The sequence below is a fragment of the Agelaius tricolor genome, unplaced genomic scaffold (assembly GCF_023055355.1).
Source record: "Agelaius tricolor isolate 1412-34295 unplaced genomic scaffold, bAgeTri1.0.p SCAF_11, whole genome shotgun sequence".
Lineage (NCBI taxonomy): Eukaryota > Metazoa > Chordata > Aves > Passeriformes > Icteridae > Agelaius > Agelaius tricolor.
In genome coordinates, this window is record NW_027269271.1 from 21,774,182 (window position 1) to 21,791,580 (window position 17,399).

Consider the following 17,399-nt stretch of genomic DNA (forward strand, 5'->3'; position numbering starts at 1 on the left):
TGCTCGGGCTGGCGAAGGTGCACCCCCTCCTCCCCCCCTTTCCTCCTCGCTGGCGGTGGTACCTGCGTCCCCCCGTCCGCCCCCTCGCCGTTTGTGGTACCTGCCTCCGCCGTCCCCCCCCGCCGGCGGTGGTACGTGCCGCCGCCCCGCTCCTCCGGCGCCAGCTGGGCCCGCGCGGCTCGCGAGGAGCCACCACGTGACCGCTGCGCGGCCGCCGCCATCTTTGTTGGGGGCAGCCGACGCCGCGGGGCGGGCTGGGGGGGGGCCGGCGTCACGTGACCGGCGGCCCGTGAGGAGCCGCCGCCGGGGTTTGGCGCCAAGGGCGGGGGGCGGGGCCGGCGGAAGGCGGGAAAGCCCCATTGTCTGCGCGGGACCGCGGGCAGGGGCTGACAGAGCCCCTCACAACCTCCCCTCGAACCATCAACACCAGACCGAGGGGCCTGGGCCCGCTCCGCGTGGATGGGCACCTCTGATCCAGGCTCTGGTGCTGCTTTCGCACCCCTGAGAGCTCAACTGGTGCCGTGAAATGGGTGGCTGGTTCTGAACGTGAATAAAAAGAACATTCGATTTTCTGTTTGCAGGATGGAAGAGGAACTGGCAGCTCCTTCCACATCCACAGACAAGACAGACAGGTGAGATGGGAGTTGGAACTGTCAATTATGAAATAACACAAGATCCTGGAGTTACTGTGTGAAGCGCAAAGGTCACCCTTCATATCACTTCTTAGACTTGGAGTTCAACGCCCATGTGTGATGTAGGTGCTGAAAACCTGTGCTCACCAGTGGTTTGCACACATCTAGTGCATCGAGGCCTTTTCAGGGACTGATACATACAAAAATACCAGCTGTTCTTGAAGTGTTTGGGTTTTTAATTAGTGCTGGAGAGGCAGCTGGCATGTGAGAGATGGTATTCCTCTGTGGGCAGCTCCTCTTGACCTAGTCTGAGATGTTGGGCTGGACCTTCTGGAAATCAGCTGTGCAAGATGCACTGAACTGAAACTGACACTGGTATCTGTCGTTCTTCTCAGATGCACCATGCTGTGCTGTGAAAAGTTTTAACTTGAGTTTATTCTTTTTCTTGATTTAGCATTGAAGTCTGGAGCACTGGTGCTCCGTGGTGTGTTGGTGTGTAACTCCTAAAGTATATTTTTTAGCAGCCTTTGTCACAGCAGATTCTGATACTTGTTGCAGTGATTAGATAAATTTGCCTGTCTTTCCTTGGTTATTGGAACTATCAGTTGTTCCGATTTACACAAATAAAACCAAACAAGTCCCACCTACCCTGGTAGTTTCAACCACTGTAACGCATGCAACTTACTATTCCATAAAGCAGACTAGATTTTGGAAGCTAAAATTACTGTGAAAATTAAGAGAGTCCTTTATTTGATTTCTTCCCCCTTCCTCCAGTATGGATGTGGACGGAGAATCAAAGAAACTATTGGGTTTGGGACAGAAGCACTTGGTAATGGGAAATATTCCAGCTGCTGTGAATGCATTCCAGGAAGCTGCAAGCTTACTGTGAGTAGTAGAATCTTCTGTGTGTTTTTGCTGGGCTTGGGCTTCAGCTTGGCTGTTCCGATGTGGATTATGCAAGAAAGACTGGGATTTTTATTTCACATGTTTATAATTTATAATGTGACTGTGATGGGGGACAAACCATTTGAAGTCACCCAAGAGTTGGACAATGCTGTAGTTGGTGTACAGTTTAGGTGGCTTTTGTGATAGCCATTACCAGCAGAGTTCCCTAAGGAAAGGGATTTGATAGTTTATTATGCAGGTGTCTTCTCTGGTAACTTGTTCACTAGTCTTGGTCAGGCTCTGTGAATGATACTATTTGGGTTACAGATTAATTTCCTCGGTTGGGTATTTGAGAGCCATATGTAACTGAGAGAAGCATTCAATATTTGTTTAAAGCAATGGGAAACCAGCCAAGAAAGTGATCCTTTTGTCTAGGAATATTTAATGTTAAAGTTCATGTATCCAGATCTAAAGTAGGCACAGGCAAATAATTCTTTATTATTTTTGTAGGGGTAAAAAGTACGGTGAGACAGCGGATGAGTGTGCAGAAGCTTTTTTTTATTATGGAAAATCTCTCCTGGAGTTGGCAAGGTATAGTGACAGTTTGTCATTTGGTGAAGAGTGTGTCTGGTGTAACATGGTTTCACTCCTTTATGGACAGGATTACCCTGGGTGGGGTGGGATGGGCTGGGGTGTTGCAGCTTGTGCAGTTCAAATCATGGTATTAATTTTCCAAGGGAAAACAAACTCCTGTTCCCTTTAGAATGGAAAATGGTGTGCTGGGAAATGCCTTAGAAGGGGTGCAGGTGGAAGAGGAAGGAGAAAAAGCAGAAGAAGACTCTGCACTGCCAGCTGCTGATGGTATGTAAAGCTGCCTGTCCTGCCACGGAGGCTCCAGGCTGTATTTTCTTGTTGGAATGATCCAAATTTAGTCCATCGGTATCTTGGGTAGCCTGAATCATTCTATTGAAACTCTTGGCAGTATGAATGGACTCTGTTTCTGTTTGGTTTTTTTTAGTCTTGCTTAAAGATGAGCAAAATCTGTAAAACACCTGCAAGGAGCTGGTCCCTGAAAGCATGTGTAAAGGGTCAGCAAGTGTCTGTGTCCTGAACACTGCATTCAAACTCGCTTTCTTAAGCTTCACCGCTGACTCCAACTGCTTTGTAACCTTGTAGCAGTACAGTGTGTGTAGTCCCAGAGGTCAGAGTCTCTGTACAAAGTCCCAGGAACAGTGGCTATTTTATGCTGCCTGCAGCTGGAGAGGATACAGGAATTCCTGTCCATCCAGACTGTTAAAGCGCTGGCACCTCTTGCTTAGCTGTGACTAAAATCGCTGCACAACCGCACACTGCTTGAGCGGCCGCTTGCAATGCTGCAGTCTGGGGAAGGGGAAGGGACTTGCTTAGATCAAGCAGCTATGTTGGTTGTCTCCTAATTCCTTGTACTTGGAAAATGAAGCTTTTAGGAGTGTCATCCAACTTGGTAACAAACCAACACACTGGAGGGTCTTGAGGGTGGTGTTGGCAGTGCCCGTTAATGTCTTTATCACTAAACTCGAAGAAATGTTTATGCTTCCTCAATCATGTAGAAGAAACAAGGGAGGAGTTGAGAGAACAGGTTTATAACGCCATGGGGGAAAAGGAAGAGGCCAAAAAGTCCACGGAAGAGTCTACAGTCCTCTCTGAGAAGGAAGTCAAAGAAGAGGATGTTGAAATGAAAGAGATTAAAGAAGAACCCAAAGAAGCAGCTGCTGACAAGGATGCAAAGCCTGAAGAGGCTGAAGGGAAGACTGAGGTTCCTGTGGGAAAAGAAGAAACTTCAGAAGAACAGAAGAAGCAGGTGCCTGTGAAAGAGGAGGCAGCTGTGGAAGAGAAGGAGGTAGAAAAAGAGCAGAAGACAGTGCCTGAGGACAAGGTAGAGAAGGCAGCTGAGGAGGAGAGAACGACAGAAGTGTCAGACAAGGAGGCAAAGGCAGCTGGGGAAGAGGCTGAAGCAGGAGAAGTGGCTGTGGAAGAGAAGGGAGAGACGGGAGAACAGGCAGCAGAAGCAACAGAAAAAGAGCCAGCTGTGGAGAAGGGAGAGGCTGTAGAAGAGCAGGCAGAGACAGCTGTGGAAGAGAAGGCAGAAGCACAGGTGGCAGCTGCTGTGGAACAGAAAGAAACTGAAGAAGGGGATGCAGAGGTGGCTGAACAGAAGAAGGCAGAAGAGAAACATGAGCCAATAGAGACAGAAGAGAAACCAAGTGAATCTAAAGAGACAGAGCCCTCAAAGGAACCTGTGCCCACAGAGGGCAAAGAGACACCAAATGACATGAAAGAAAAGGCTGAAGTTGCTGCTAAGGTAGAGAAAGAGGAAAAGAAAGGTGACCTGATGGAAGAGGGTGAAGGTGCTAAGGTAGAAAAAGAAGAGAAAGATGACCTGATGGAAGAGGGAGAAGGTAACACTGAGAGGCGAAAAGTACTTGTGGGTGGATGACTTGATGGATTTGGCTAACAGTGGGTAAAAAGTATTCCATTCAGAATTTTCTGTTTGCCTTAGAATAAGGAAAAGGCACAGTAAAGGGGCTCTTGAAGGACTTTACATACAAGTAAAGTTTCAAGGAATAGTGAATAGTCTCAGTTTCTCTAGACTAACGCTTAACTAACTGCAAAGCAAGTCTTACTTGAAAGCAAACTGACAGCCCTGTGAAATGTGTAAGTAATGGCTAGGCCGGTGGAGAATACTGAATGGATGTTCACTTGCATGCTTCTGGGTGTATTGCACTAACCTTCACATAACTGCAAAGCACAAATTGCCTCTGGTTATAGCTGTGTTTTTTTTTTTAATGGTGGTGAAAAAACAAGAACAGCTGAACACATGAATTTACTTGGAGGAGAGGAGCTCTTCAATTGAGTCTTTCTGATGGTCATTGCTAGTAAAAATTTAGTTGGAAATTCTAAACTTGATTTGCTCTGAAGGCTTATTGCTGCTCTAGTACAGTCTTCTGGCTGTCCAGCTTCTGCCCTTCTGCTTCCCTGCTTTATTATAGCTGTTTCCCAGGCTCTGTTGCAGCAAGACTTGCACCCTTTGCTGCAGCAGTACTTTGTGGCCTTAGTGGGCCTATGCCTTCTATTGCACAAGTTAATTGATGAACTGTAACTGCAACTTCGCTTGCCAGTAACTCATCTTCACAGGCAGGGCCTTACTCAGGAGTGGCAAATGTTCAGATTAAACAGTCCTGGAGCCTGAAAGGATTTGTTCTGCTAAGCATAGTGAACACTCAGTGGTGGAGCAGTGGCCTAACAGGGTGACTGTGTGGAGAGAGGATGACTGAAAATAAACTAAGAGTAGTTACCTGCTCTTCACCCCCAGTGCTGAGAGGCTGCTTATGCACACATACTGCTGCTTTTTGCCCCAAGTCTGGCAATGTGAGGACCCTCTGGAACATCCTGGTCTGGTGCTGAGTCATTCCAAACTCCTCCCACTACCCTGACATCTCTTCTGTTTACCTTTGTACAAGTGTCTTCACGTTCACAGGTTTGGCCCTCTCAGTGGTGGGTGTGTGCTGGGAGTTAGACCAGTATGTTCACAGGCTCTCTAGTCCTACCCCAATCAAGCTTGTGTTCTAGAATAGCCAGAGGTATTCTGGAATAGCTACAGGAATTGTGTGACTTCAGCCTGCAGACCAGCCAGTGCTCTGAAGTTATTAGCCATATTCCTTTACTTCACATTTCCCCAAAATGTCTTCTGCTGGTAGAAAGATGATGTGATGCTTCTGCACAGTGTCAAAGTCAAATTAGTACTACACAAGAGGAGGTTCATTAACATTGATACTTAAATGCCTGACATAAAGATCACGAACTGAGAAACAGACTAATTTGTGTTCAGCTTGGCAGCTATTTTGCTGAAAACTCTTACTTTCTGTAGCACGAAGTTTAGCAGCTGGCCAGTGCCTCTAGGGCTGCTCAAAATCTTGTGGCTTCAGTGATAGCTGCCAACAGATTGGTGAGAACTGAATTCTATATAAGTTTCTGTTATTGATAGTAAGAAATTGAACTTATGGTCTGCTTTAGTCTACAGTGCTGAATGGTTTCAGCAAGATGGCTGCTGATGCTGAGACTTTAATGTATCTGCTCTTCTTACATCACACCTCTAACCTGTCACTGGAAGGATTAGGGTTGGCTATAACACACTCTGCCTGACTCCATGTTGAGCAAGCACAGTAAACACAAGTGTCCTCATGCATCTACTTGCCTTCTAGAAACAGAAGAATCTGAAGAGGAAGACAAAGAAAATGATAAAGCTGATGATGATAAGGAGAATGAATTGACAGTGGAAGACAAGGTGAGGTTGCTGAGGTCTGACACCAGTGTTGGTGGAAGGATGCAGTATTAGGCCTAAGTATGATGTTTATGCCCTTCTAAAAGCTCACTTGTGTTTAATTTAGTTCTGTGTAGAAAAATACTTCTGAAAGCCAATATTGCCTAGGAATGGTCAATGTTAGGCCTTGTCTGCATTGTAGCATCTTGCTCAGCTGTGTCTGTAGACTTGAGTTTGTTCAGCTGCTCTGACACAAATGCTTGTGGTGTGCTGAGCTGACTTGGGGAGAGCTGTTCCAGCCTGTCACTGGAGTTACTTGGAACAGTTAATTGTCTGCTTGTCCAGTAAGCTGTGATTAGGATGGGAATTGTTTGAGAAGTGTGGTGCTCCTCAAACCTGAGATGTACATTGATGTAGTAGTCCAAACACCTGGAAAAATCTGCAGCCTCGTAGAGTGGCACTAAGCATTCACGATAACTGTCTGTCCCTTTCTCAGACTATTCTAACAAAGCTCAAAGGCTCATTAAAAAAAGCTGGACTGTGAACTTTATTTGGTTCATCTAAAAACAACCTTAACCAAGATCTTGCTCTTGGGATAATACTGGTGCTTGGTGCCCTGTTATTTCTGGAAAAAAATTAAAGCATATCACAGAACAATGTGAGTTCATGTTCCATTGAAACATTTTTACTCCAGGCAAAGTCTTGGTTGATGTATTAACCTCTTCTGCTTGCCTTTTTTTTTTTCTAGTGGTGAAATGTTCACCTCTTGCAGAAATGGAATCCTTGATAACACTGGTTGGGAATGTAGTGGTGGTGTTTGTTGTGGTCTCTGACATATTGATGTGGTCTAAGTCATTTAATCTGTCGTGCACTTCTGGTCTTTACAGGAAAGTGAGGAGGATGAAATTGGCAATCTTGAACTAGCCTGGGACATGCTAGAGTTAGCAAAAGTCATTTACAAAAGGTAAAGACTAAAGTTCTAATTTGGGTATATGCCACAGAAACTTAAAGTAAATTGGATGGTTGCATAGCCAGTTAGAGAACGTGGCATGCTCTGATTAGGATTTGAAAACTATTTTTTCCTTCTGGCTGTAGACAAGAAACAAAAGAAGCTCAGCTCCATGCAGCTCAAGCTCATCTGAAGTTAGGAGAAGTTAGCATTGAATCTGGTAAGTAATGTTAATTCTCATGTGCAAAATGTTTGGTTCTACTTTCTGTCACTGGGTTTTGTACTTCAAAATGAGCAGATGTGAGTTAAGGCTGTCAGGATGAGAACAAGTTAGATCTTGATAGTTTGCAGCCATGTGAGAAGCTTTGGAAGTAATGGTTGGTGCCTTAAATAGGATAGTCTGTGCTTTTGCAGAGCAGTGGAAAAAAAGTTTGAGTAAGAAGCAATGTGTTGCCAGCCTTGTGTTCTGCTTTCTGAAGTAACCAAACCTCGCTCCTGAACTTGAGAGACTTGCTGAAATTGTCATGAAAAATAGTTGACTCTCTTAGACCTTCCCAAATCGTAGGTTATAGTCAGGAAAGGCTCTTGTGTTACACAGCAGAAAAAAGGAGTGGGAGGCAAACCCCATTACAAACCCTTGTAATGACTCACTTGCCTTTCATTTAAAAATGTATTCTAATCTTGTTAAATCCAAATGTACACTTCCTCTGGAAATAACCCAATGGGTTTCTGGGCCAGGGCTACAGAACAAGGGTTGTGTCTTATGTCAGTGGAGCACATTTGGGGAGAGCTTGGCAGGAAGGTGGCACTGTCCTTAGCTCCAGATCCGTGTTGCAGCTGGGACCAGTTACGCTCAGTTCTTGGTAGAAAGTAAAGCAGGAGGATTTGGTACCTGCTTTGACTTGGCTGCTCAGTTTTCTGTGCTGAAATTAGACAAAACACTCATGAGAACCAGAGGAGCTGGCCTAGACAGTCTCTCAGGGAAGGCAGAGTTGTCAACTGATGGTCTGAAAGCAGCCCGGCACTGCTGTGTTCAGTGGTGGTTCTGTTTGCAGTCTGTATAATGTGTAACAAAACACCCAGTAACCAAACCAGGGTTTACACGGTGCTGCTGTGGATAATTACTGAGGTTTGTAACGACCTTGGGGCTTTCTCCTGTAGAGAACTACACACAGGCAATAGAGGAGTTCCAGGCCTGCCTGGCCCTGCAGCAGAAGTACCTGGAGGCCCACGACCGGCTGCTGGCCGAGAGCCACTACCAGCTCGCCCTGGCCTACCACTACAACAGCGACTTCGACGAGGCCGTGCTGCAGTTTGGGAAGTCCATGGAGGTCATAGACAAGAGACTGGGTACGTGGAATTCTGAAGCTGCTGCCTAGTGAGTTTTCACAAGGCAAAGTAGTGAGGTATGCTCATTGTCTGCTGTGTCGTGTTTTATCTGAAAGTGGTGAGACTACACTGAGGGCAGAATTGGTAAAACTGTTTGTTAGCAGATAGTTGCCTCTGGGTGTTGTTATCTGGGCAGTTACTTTGTCTCGATGTGTTTTGCTCTGATAACTGTTTCATCCCAGCAATACTGACTGAGCGAATAAAGAAGGCAGACGCTGGGTCCCCTGAGGATGAGAAGGAGATAGAAGAACTGAAGGGACTGCTTCCTGAAATAAAAGAGAAGATAGAAGATTCAAAGGAGTCACAGAAAAGTGCAAAAGTAGCTGAGCTAGGACTGAAAGCAACTCTGGTGAGTGTGTCCTGTGGTTTCCTTTTGACCCAACCCTTCTTCCAGTGGAACTTAGAATAAATCAGTAATGGGAGGAGCTCAGACTTATCAGGGACTGGTGGTTGCTCACAGGTGTTACCAGGCTGTGGTTGTGAGAAGGAAACTGAGGCAGCTGGCGTCTGAAGAGGATATTTACTAAGAGCCCTGATACTAACTGTTCCAAACTAGACAGGAATTTGATAGGCTTCTGTGGCATTTCATGTATCAGGGCTGGAAATGATGGGTCAGGCAAATGTGGAGCACACGTTGCATCTGTCCTGTACTGAAGTGCAGAATCCAGTGCTGGGATGGGAAGGACTTGGGCTTTCTGTATCTCAATAAGTTCTCATGCATCTTCTGCCACAGTCTGTTTTTTGTGCTTTTCTTAAGGTTGGAACTACATCTGGCTTTGCACAAAGTGAAGACAGTGGTTCTGTGTCCACAGTAAGTTAATCTAAGATGAACGTTGTTGATTCTCATCTGCTCTAAGGATTACTGGTTGTGTTTGCTCATGTGTCAGTGTCTGTCTTGTAACAGATTCCAGTAAGGAAAGGAGCTGATGGTGCATCTCAGTGTGTAACAGACATCTCTCATCTAGTCAGGAAAAAGGTGAGTCCAGAAATTACTTGTTAAACAAGCAGTTTGTTGAAGTACCTCTGGCTTGCTCTGTGTAACAAGATTTGTCTTAAAAGTATGTTTTATTAACTTAGCTGTATAATGGCAAAACACTCCAGAAGTAAAACCAGTAGTGTATGAAACTCCTTTCCATTGGGAACCAGTCAGTCTGGTCTCCTGGAGGCCAGATGGTTCCCATTCTTGGGGGTTCAGCACCCTGCCTGACCCACACTGATGTAAATCTGACCCAGTTGTGTGGCTTCTGCAGGTGTTCCCTGAACAAGAGTTTCCTCTGCTGAGGACCCTCAAGAGCAGCAGGGTCACCTGCAGATCCCAAGGAAGAGGCAGGCAACCAGGCTGGGCTGGGTTCCTTTCTTTCCAAAAGGAAATTGGGACTTGGACTTCTAATAAATAGTAAAGCCCCACTAGTGGTAATTATAAAGTGCCTCTTTAAGAAATCAGATATTGAGAATTTGGTTCCTTTAAATGTTATCTGTTCTCTAGAAGCATTTGCTGATGAAAACTAATATAGGTGATACTCTCAGTTTTATGTTGCCTCTGTTCCATTGGTCTGTCAGTTCAGGTGTGCCTGGAGTGATTTGGAACTGCTTTAGGTGATTTCAAATGTTGTAGATGCCCTAAGTCTACCCTGGAACAGTTACAGGCTCAGTGGTTGCACCTTTCTTTACCAGACTGTAAAGATAACTCAGCTCTGGAGATCCTGGCACCTAGAGTGTCCCTGTGGTCAAGACCTGGGTATCAAAGCTCTGGTTAAACCCCAGCACTGGGGAGTCTGTCCTGAGCCTGGCAAGCAGAGGTTGGATAGATGATGTGCAGTGACATCTAATGCTGAATCTCTCAAAAAGATTTGAACTTTGATTTGTACTTAGTGGACATTATAAACAATTTTGTCTTCAGAGGAAACCAGAGGAGGAGACTCATCAGGGCGACAATGAAGCCAAGAAATCTAAACCAGAACCAGCTGTCAATGGTGGTGGTGGGGACTCTGTCCCCCGTGGAAATGAGGTTGCAGAAAAAATGGAAGAGGAGGTGGGCAGCTGAGCCAGGAGTCTGGGCTGTGCTTTTTATTTTATTTCCCCCCTCTCTGTTCAGGGATGGTTCTGTGCCTGGTAGATGTCCTGGTTTTATTGCCTGCTGTCCTTCACAAGGTTTCCCAGATGAGATGAAGACTATTCCTAGTGGGCAGGATGCATGTTGTGCTGTGGTGCTGACCCTGTGTGGGCTGGACAGACCCAGCTGTGGAGCCTTGTCACCTGTGGGGTGGGACAGAGACAGGTTCTGGGTGCTTTTTGCTGGGCTCAACTCCAGCAGAGGGTCTTACCCCAATTTTTCATCTTCTGGGTTTTATTACTTACCCCTGGGCTGCACTCGTTACTATCAATGCTTTAGGGTAGTGTTGGGCTCTGGAGACTGGCAAAGTTCACATAGTTAAGTCTTCAAATTACAGAACCCTTGGGCTGCTGCATGAGTTGGTGCTGTAAGACTGTGTCTTGTCTTTTAAAAACAAACCCTTATCTTCTCTTTTAGACAGAGAAAAGGCCACAAGCAGAATCAGGGGCTGCAGTTGAAAGCACAGTATGATAATGATTCTTTAACCTTGGACACTCCTCTCCTTACAAGGAAAATGGTTTTGTATATAGTGTATTTTTTCACTTTTTGGCAACTTTTGTATGACTTCAATAAAGATTGTAAGCAAATAGTCCCTATTGACCTTCCTCCTGTGACAGGTTGCAGCCTCTGCTCCTGGCTGTCCCCTTGGGCTGCAGGTCTCAGTCCTGGCCCACTGCTGGGCTCATGCTCCCTTTCCTTTCAGCATTTGCACCTATATCTGCCTCCTTAGGGGCAGAGGATTGGATGGGCCAGGCAGGGCTGGCTGCTGCAGGGAAGGAGAGCATTGCCTGAACTTCACTGTCTTGTCCAGGGACCTGACCTTTTTTTCTTCTGCTGGGGCCTTGTCACAGCTGGGGCTGTTTTGTTCATTCTAGGCTGAACCTAAGTTGGTTCTGATAGTGCCTCCCTCAGCTTTGAGCAGCCTAAAGATGGTGGGGAAGGCTGATAAAGAAAGAGCTTTGTAACATCCTGGGCTTTCTTGCTGCGTATTTTTATCTCTGCTCAACCTCTACTTTGCACCCAGGAGGGGTGCAGGAGCAGGTGCTGATGGTTGGAGACAGGGGCAGCAGGGCTGTCCCCTGAGCGAGCTGGAGTGGCCAGGTGGGGCTGGGACCCTGCCCTGGATTGTGTGTGTATAAAAAAAGGCCAAGAAGTGAAAAGCAATGAGCTGAAGCCTTTTATTAAGTATGTAGCACAGGGCCTCTGACACTTTGTAAAGCTGGCTGTAACTACTGTGCTGGTTCCCAGGGCTGAGCTGTACATGCCCTGGGTTAGGCTTTCCCTACAGAGGGCTGGATATGGGGATGTGCCTGAGGACAGGGAATTTATTGTGCCCCTCGGTGCCCTCTGACTGTCCCCAAACCACCATTGTGAGCAGGAGGGGTTGAACCACTCCTTTGGCTGTGGGCTCTGTCCTGAGGTGGAGACTGAGCTGTTTGCTGCTGGCTTGGGGCTTTGCCTGTCCTTTTCCTGCTGACATGCCTAGACAGAGCCTCTTTGGTCCCATCAGTAATCCCATACATTTCCACCCATCCCAGCACCATGGGATCCTGGTACCAGCTGCACAGCTGGTCCCTGAACCAATCTCTGCAGCTGGAACGCAGCTTTTGCCTTCATCACCCTAACAGTTACTAAAGCCCCAGTTTGCTGGTGGAGGGGGGTGGCAGGGCAGTCCCGTGGGGCCATGGCCTGTTCCTGGCTCACCTTTGGGGAGCCCTCTCTTGTGCTGGGGGCTCCTGAGCAGGAGGAGGGTCCTCCAGGGCCACAAAGGGGGTGAGGGGGTGTCCAGGGGCCACATGGGCTGTGGGTCTGCCAGGCCCCAGTGCTGCCCTGGGGCGCTCCTGGGAAAGGAAAAAAGTGATGTCAGGGGCAGGAGGCTCCTGGCAGGGTGGGAGCTGCTTGGCCATCCCCTCACATGTGGCATTGGGTATGCAGAGCAAATCACACCCCTGGTCCAACACTGGTGGGGATTCACCTCCTGCCCCAGTGCAGCAAAGGGAGCTGTTTCTAAAGGTCCCCAAGCTTATACCTCCACACCCATCATCTTGTCCCAGTTGGCAACCCAATCCCAACTCCCCTCTCCCCTCCTTGGAGAGCTGGAAGTCGCCCTGGGCTGAGGCTCTTACCATGAAAAGTTCTGGCACAGCAAGGGCTGGTGGCAGCAGGGGGCCTGCAGGGTATGGGCAGACAGAGGGGTGCAGCCATGGCCTCATCTGCTCTGCGTGGCATCGCAGCATTCCCACCTCTGCCTGGAGCCGCGCCAGTTCCTGTGTGTGCCGCTGGGCTGCCCGTGAGCCTGGCCAACAGGATTTGGTCACCGTGGGGTTTACAGCAGCCATTTTCCTGGCACCTCACCAGGCCCCAGGGGACCAGGACTCTCCCTGCTCACTGCAGAGAGCTCACCCTGAGCTGCAGCCCCCCTCCACCTGCCAATATTTCCAGGAGCCATCTCCGGCTGTGGGGTGCAGATGAGGAACCCATCACTTACCAGCATCTGCTCTCCTCTCCCTTCTGACCTTCAGTGCCAACAGTTCATCTTCCAGACGCCAGTTCTCCAGCTCCACGGCCAGCAGTGCCGCATCCAGACCGTGAGTGCCAGTGCTGGGGGGCTCTGCTGGCACAGCTGGGGGTGCCTCAGCTGCTGCCTGGGGCCACGGTCCCTGAGGGGGACAGGCCTGGGCCTGGTGATGGCGCTTACCCATCCGCCTGCCCCTGCGCAGCCCCGCCGTTCCTTTCTCCAGCACCGTGGCCTCCAGTTGGAGGTGGAGGAGCTGGTCCAGGATGGCTGGGTCGTGTCCCCCAGAGCGCAGGTAGGACACTCGCAGTGCCCTGCCAGAGCCCCGGATCAGCCATTGCCCGGGCTCGGCCAGCAGGGCCCTCTGCTCGGAGCCGCCAAGGCCCACAGACCCTCACCTGGCCTCAGCCGCGAGCGGCCCTGCGGGCGGCAGGAGGGTGTCAAGGTGGAGGGTGGCCCTGGGGAGGAGACAGACAACTGGGGGTGAGGGAGCCTTGATGGAGAGCACCCCGCAGGGCCAGGGCTCTGCTGTGACCCCTCAGGCCAGGGCTCACCGGTGCTGTGCTGTTCGGACATGTCCGGCCTGGTCCCACGGGCCTTGGCTCGGCTCCTGCTCCCCCTGCCCGGGCTCCCCCTGCTCAGCCCTGGCCCCCAGTGTCGCCAGCCGCCGGCACAGCCCTGAAGGACCGTGAGGGGCTGGGGGGCTCAGCACGGCACCCACAGCCCCACTCTCGGGGTTACTGCATCCCACACGTGCCTCCCCATCGACCCAAAACCATTGCCGGGGCCTACCCTCTCTCTGCCGCTCCAGCTGCCGGGTCCTGGCCCGGATCTCGGCCACCTGGCGTTCGTGGGCTTCCAGCAGCTCCTGCGGCGGCTGCTGCTGTCCCTGCAGTGGGAGCGGCTGCGGGGGGGACTCTCCCTGTGGCACACGGGGTTCAGTGGGCAGGAGGGGCTGGCCCCCAGCCCTGGGGCTGCTGATGCCCGCCCTGGCATTCAGGATTCACCGTACCTCTACTGGCAGCCTCCTAGAGGTGGGGTTGGTGGTGCGGAGCAGGGCCCTCTCACGGGGGGTCAGCACATCCCCCAGGGGAGCTCCCCGCACCCGCCCTGGTCCCTGCTGACCCCGCACAGCTGGTGGGACCCCACGAGGCACAAAGCGATGGCGTGGCTCAGCGTTGTCCGTATTTTGGGACACCCCGACCTTGCAGACACAAAGGGAAGGAAAGGGTGACACCCTCACCCTCCCCCAATCCCCCCCCCCAGTAATATACTTTTCTGGTTTTAGCAAAATAAGCACCAAGGGCTGCCTGTGTGGTGCAGGCATGGGAAGATGGAGGCTTACCCAGCTCCGACCAAGCTGGATCCTGGATGTGATTCCCAGTTTCCCAGCCCAGCACCTGTCCCCATCCCCATTCTGCGCCAGACCCAGCTCCACACTACCGAGATGTCCTGTGGTTTCCTTGCCGTGCCCTGTGCTCCCTCCACAGGCAGAGGGTCCCCCCCACGGGGGCAGGAGCTGCTGGGTGCCGTGGGCCCGAGACACAGCTTCTCCATGTGCACCCGCAGCAGCGGTCGGGATCTGAACGCCAAGGAGCAGCGGGGGCAGAGGAAGGTCCCCATGTCCAACACCCTGGAAAGCAGATCGGGTGGAGTCACTCGGGGGGGCCACCCCGGTATCCCGGGACAGGCTGGAAGTGTGCACAGACCTGCTGGTGGCGGTGGCTGCAGTGTTTGAAGCCACTGTTGCTATGCTGGACGCTGGGCTGGGCAGGGAGGGCCCCGGCCCCGCCCCCAGCCCAGGACATTCCCACTGTTTACCACGGGCACCGAAATGGGGAAAAAATATCGCTGAGCCACCAGAGCAATCCACAGAGGCCCCGTGTCCCTCTGAGGTTACAAAATGCTGACAGCCATGCTTGCCCTCGCGCTGTCCAGGAGTGCTCCTTGCCCACCTTGCAGCAGCTCCCACTTTGCAGACTTTAAGCTAAGGAGGAACCTCCACACAGAGGTGAAATAGCTTCTTCTGCCCTTTCTTGCCACAGGGGTCCAAGCCCTGCTTTTTCCCAAAAAAGCTCCCTGTATTCCATCCGTGCACCCACCTCAGCTCTGCCTGGCAAGTCCCTACCAGTTTTTCCCCTCACCTCACTGCCAGTGGTACTCATCATTTGCTCAGGAAAAAGCTGCCATTTGATGGATGGGGACTTGCCCTGCCAGGCTCACCCAGGGGCTGCCACTGCCACTTCCAAAGTTTCATCGATATTTAAACCCTGCACAGCCCACAGGAGGGTCGGGTGAAGCACAAGGAGATCCTGGCACACATAGGCCAGGCTGGTCCCACTCCAGAGTGCTCAGCAATGAAATTCCCCCAGTCCAAATGGCTGTCAGGATGGATCTCAGGTGAAGGGGTTTTTAAATTTACCCCATTTCTTGAAATCAGTGCACACAGATCTGCATAACTTGGTTTAAATGGATATAGGAAGTTAAACTTTAAAAAAATGGACAGGCTCTTTCAGACAAAAGCAGTGTTTGAATATTCAGAAGGAACAAGATGGTTTGTGCAAAGTCGTACAGGAGTCCCAGCACCTCCCAAGCACTCCCAGGCAGCCTCAGCCCCTGGACCCTGGTTTCCAGAGCACAGGGATGAAGAAATGCTCCACTGCCCCTCTCTGGAGTTCACTGCAGAGCCAGCACGAGCTGGAGGCATAGGTAGCAGAGTTACACCCGATAATACTGAGCGTGCGCCCTTGAATCCAGATGCAAAGATTCAGGACTAAACATTATCATTTTCTTACATCTCTGTCCTCTCTGCCTGGCCAGGAATGGGTTAAAAACACACAGGCACAACCTTGGAACAAACCCCCTCAAGTCAGCAGTGTGACTCTGTCCCACACCCCTGCAAACACTGCACAACCCCAGAGCACTTTCCAATCCATCCAAAACCGTTGTGCACAAGCTGAACTTACACCAGACACTAAAATAGCTTAGGCCACAACTGAGTTGTTTGTAAAATTCTTTTTAATCTAATAGAAATGTTTTCATGAATTTTTAAAAAAGATTTCAATGAAAACAGCTTTGGATTCAGACATTCCCTTGCCACGTTGTGAACATAAACAGCAGCATTGCACTAGGAACAAGTGACACCGACCGGTCGAGCTTCACCATTTTGTATGAAGCGGAAAAAAAAGCAAACTGCTTTAGTAGAAGATAATTTTGAATTATTTTCTTTAAAAAAAATCCCCAAACATGGACTGTCATCTCAGCATTGTTCTCCCTCTCCCTTCTTAAAGGAAGAGTTCAGTTCCTGCAGTCTGAGCACTACAGCAATGTTTGCCAAGTGGAAAAATAGAGCGGGAGAAGAAACTGTTTATCCCCAGTGCTACTGAACCCCCAAAGTTGCAGGTCCCTTAGAGGAAAGCTTCTCTTACATAAGAAAGACAATTAGAATTGGCAAACTGATGCAAAATATTTATTCCAAGTTAGTTATTTTTGATGCAGTAGTTTTTCCCCCTCATACAGACTCAATGTGATAGTCACTTTTTAAAATCTGTAAATAATGTTATCAAAATAATCTTAATCTTTGAAATCTCACAAAAAATTTATATTTTACAATCCACCCTGAATATCAAGGCTGCAAGAAGAAGAACACAAACAATTCCTATATCCAAATATTTTACAGCTGTACCCAAAAAAAAAAAAAAAGAAAACCACAAACGCCTGGTTAAGTGATGAAGCTCCCCGAGCCGCCAAAAAAAATAAAATAAAATAAAATATTCATGTTATTAGCATTAATTTAACATAATTAGAACTTCAAAAGCCATTTTGTCATCGACAATGATTGTTTTAGCACACCGTTACCGCGCGCTGGGCAATGCGGCGGCACTGTTAGAAGCTTGTTGTTGCAGAGATCAGTCAGCCACTTGTGTCCTGCTCACACGACTGAACTTGTGCACTGCCCCACAAGGGATTTTTGTCAAAATTTGCTAGCTGCACAAACTTCTAGTAAGCATTAGGGCAAAACCAAAAGAAAAAGCTAAAGAAGCCAATTTCTCTCTTCTTTGGGATACAATTATTTCCCTTGTGCATGAAGTATCAACAACAAAAGAAAAAACTGAACAGACTGGAGACAGAATAAACTCTGTTTAGTTTATACAACCCCAAACACGTGTTGAACTATGAACTGAGTTTATTGGGTTGGTTTTATTTATTTTAATTTTATTGTGCCCAGTTTCAGGCATCGTCATCTGACGTTTCGCTGCTACTTGTTTCTGTGTCTGAGTCCTCAATCTTTGTCTTAAAAGTGCTTCCCCAGTGGAACAACAGGCTGGAGCCGCGGCCCTGAAGAAATCCATTCTTCCCAAATCCGTTTCTTCTTCGCTGTAGGAATGAAAGTAAGTTTTTAAACGAGCAGAAGTGTGGAGAGTAACTGTCACCAACCCTCTGTGGTGGACATGAATGCCACATTTAACTGTGTATGCACACATGCATAATGCAGAATTGTCCATTCTACTACATTCTCCCTTAAATGCTTGGTCCTGCTGAACATGCTTAAGAACAAGCCCTTGAGAAAGGAGAGGAAGAAGAGCAGTCACAAGTAGCAAGAGCTGTAAACATAC

At 49.0% G+C, this 17,399-nt stretch overlaps 3 protein-coding genes and 1 long non-coding RNA gene across 10 annotated transcripts in view; 1 reads left to right on the forward strand and 3 right to left on the reverse strand.

The window, feature by feature from the left end:
• Positions 1–232, reverse strand: part of LOC139594464 (uncharacterized) — a 12,629-nt gene extending 12,397 nt beyond the window's left edge. The window contains exon 1 of the long non-coding RNA XR_011680639.1: positions 101–232. This is a non-coding gene — a long non-coding RNA (uncharacterized lncRNA). The remainder of the gene's footprint in view (positions 1–100) is intronic.
• Positions 1–10,860, forward strand: part of NASP (nuclear autoantigenic sperm protein) — an 11,179-nt gene extending 319 nt beyond the window's left edge. For both annotated transcript variants that reach the window (XM_071436610.1, XM_071436611.1), the window contains exons 2-15: positions 582–632; positions 1,407–1,517; positions 2,028–2,108; positions 2,281–2,378; positions 3,107–3,955; positions 5,759–5,841; positions 6,705–6,781; positions 6,913–6,986; positions 7,928–8,116; positions 8,338–8,504; positions 8,913–8,966; positions 9,060–9,131; positions 10,056–10,187; positions 10,686–10,860. In XM_071436610.1, the coding sequence (XP_071292711.1) occupies positions 582–632; positions 1,407–1,517; positions 2,028–2,108; positions 2,281–2,378; positions 3,107–3,955; positions 5,759–5,841; positions 6,705–6,781; positions 6,913–6,986; positions 7,928–8,116; positions 8,338–8,504; positions 8,913–8,966; positions 9,060–9,131; positions 10,056–10,187; positions 10,686–10,739 (2,092 nt within the window). In that variant the 3' untranslated portion in view covers positions 10,740–10,860. The remainder of the gene's footprint in view (positions 1–581; positions 633–1,406; positions 1,518–2,027; positions 2,109–2,280; positions 2,379–3,106; positions 3,956–5,758; positions 5,842–6,704; positions 6,782–6,912; positions 6,987–7,927; positions 8,117–8,337; positions 8,505–8,912; positions 8,967–9,059; positions 9,132–10,055; positions 10,188–10,685) is intronic.
• Positions 10,861–11,422: 562 nt separating this feature from the next.
• CCDC17 (coiled-coil domain containing 17) lies at positions 11,423–14,564 on the reverse strand. Of its 6 annotated transcripts, none has more exons than XM_071436615.1 (8): positions 14,227–14,564; positions 13,796–13,987; positions 13,338–13,705; positions 13,182–13,241; positions 12,967–13,097; positions 12,757–12,879; positions 12,395–12,564; positions 11,423–12,109 (listed from the first exon to the last, which is right to left on the reverse strand). In XM_071436615.1, the coding sequence occupies exons 1-8, from the start codon at positions 14,404–14,406 to the stop codon at positions 11,969–11,971; spliced, it is 1,365 nt and encodes a 454-aa protein (XP_071292716.1). In that variant the 5' UTR covers positions 14,407–14,564; the 3' UTR covers positions 11,423–11,968. The 6 variants fall into 6 exon arrangements, with proteins under 6 accessions (XP_071292716.1, XP_071292715.1, XP_071292718.1 ...); XM_071436614.1 differs by having other exon boundaries at positions 12,757–12,891; XM_071436617.1 differs by having other exon boundaries at positions 12,757–13,097; positions 13,338–13,461; positions 13,576–13,672; positions 14,227–14,563.
• Positions 14,565–16,230: 1,666 nt separating this feature from the next.
• GPBP1L1 (GC-rich promoter binding protein 1 like 1) overlaps positions 16,231–17,399 on the reverse strand; it is a 31,953-nt gene continuing 30,784 nt past the window's right edge. The window contains exon 12 of the mRNA XM_071436619.1: positions 16,231–17,160. Coding sequence (XP_071292720.1) covers positions 17,014–17,160 — 147 coding nt within the window. The 3' untranslated portion in view covers positions 16,231–17,013. The remainder of the gene's footprint in view (positions 17,161–17,399) is intronic.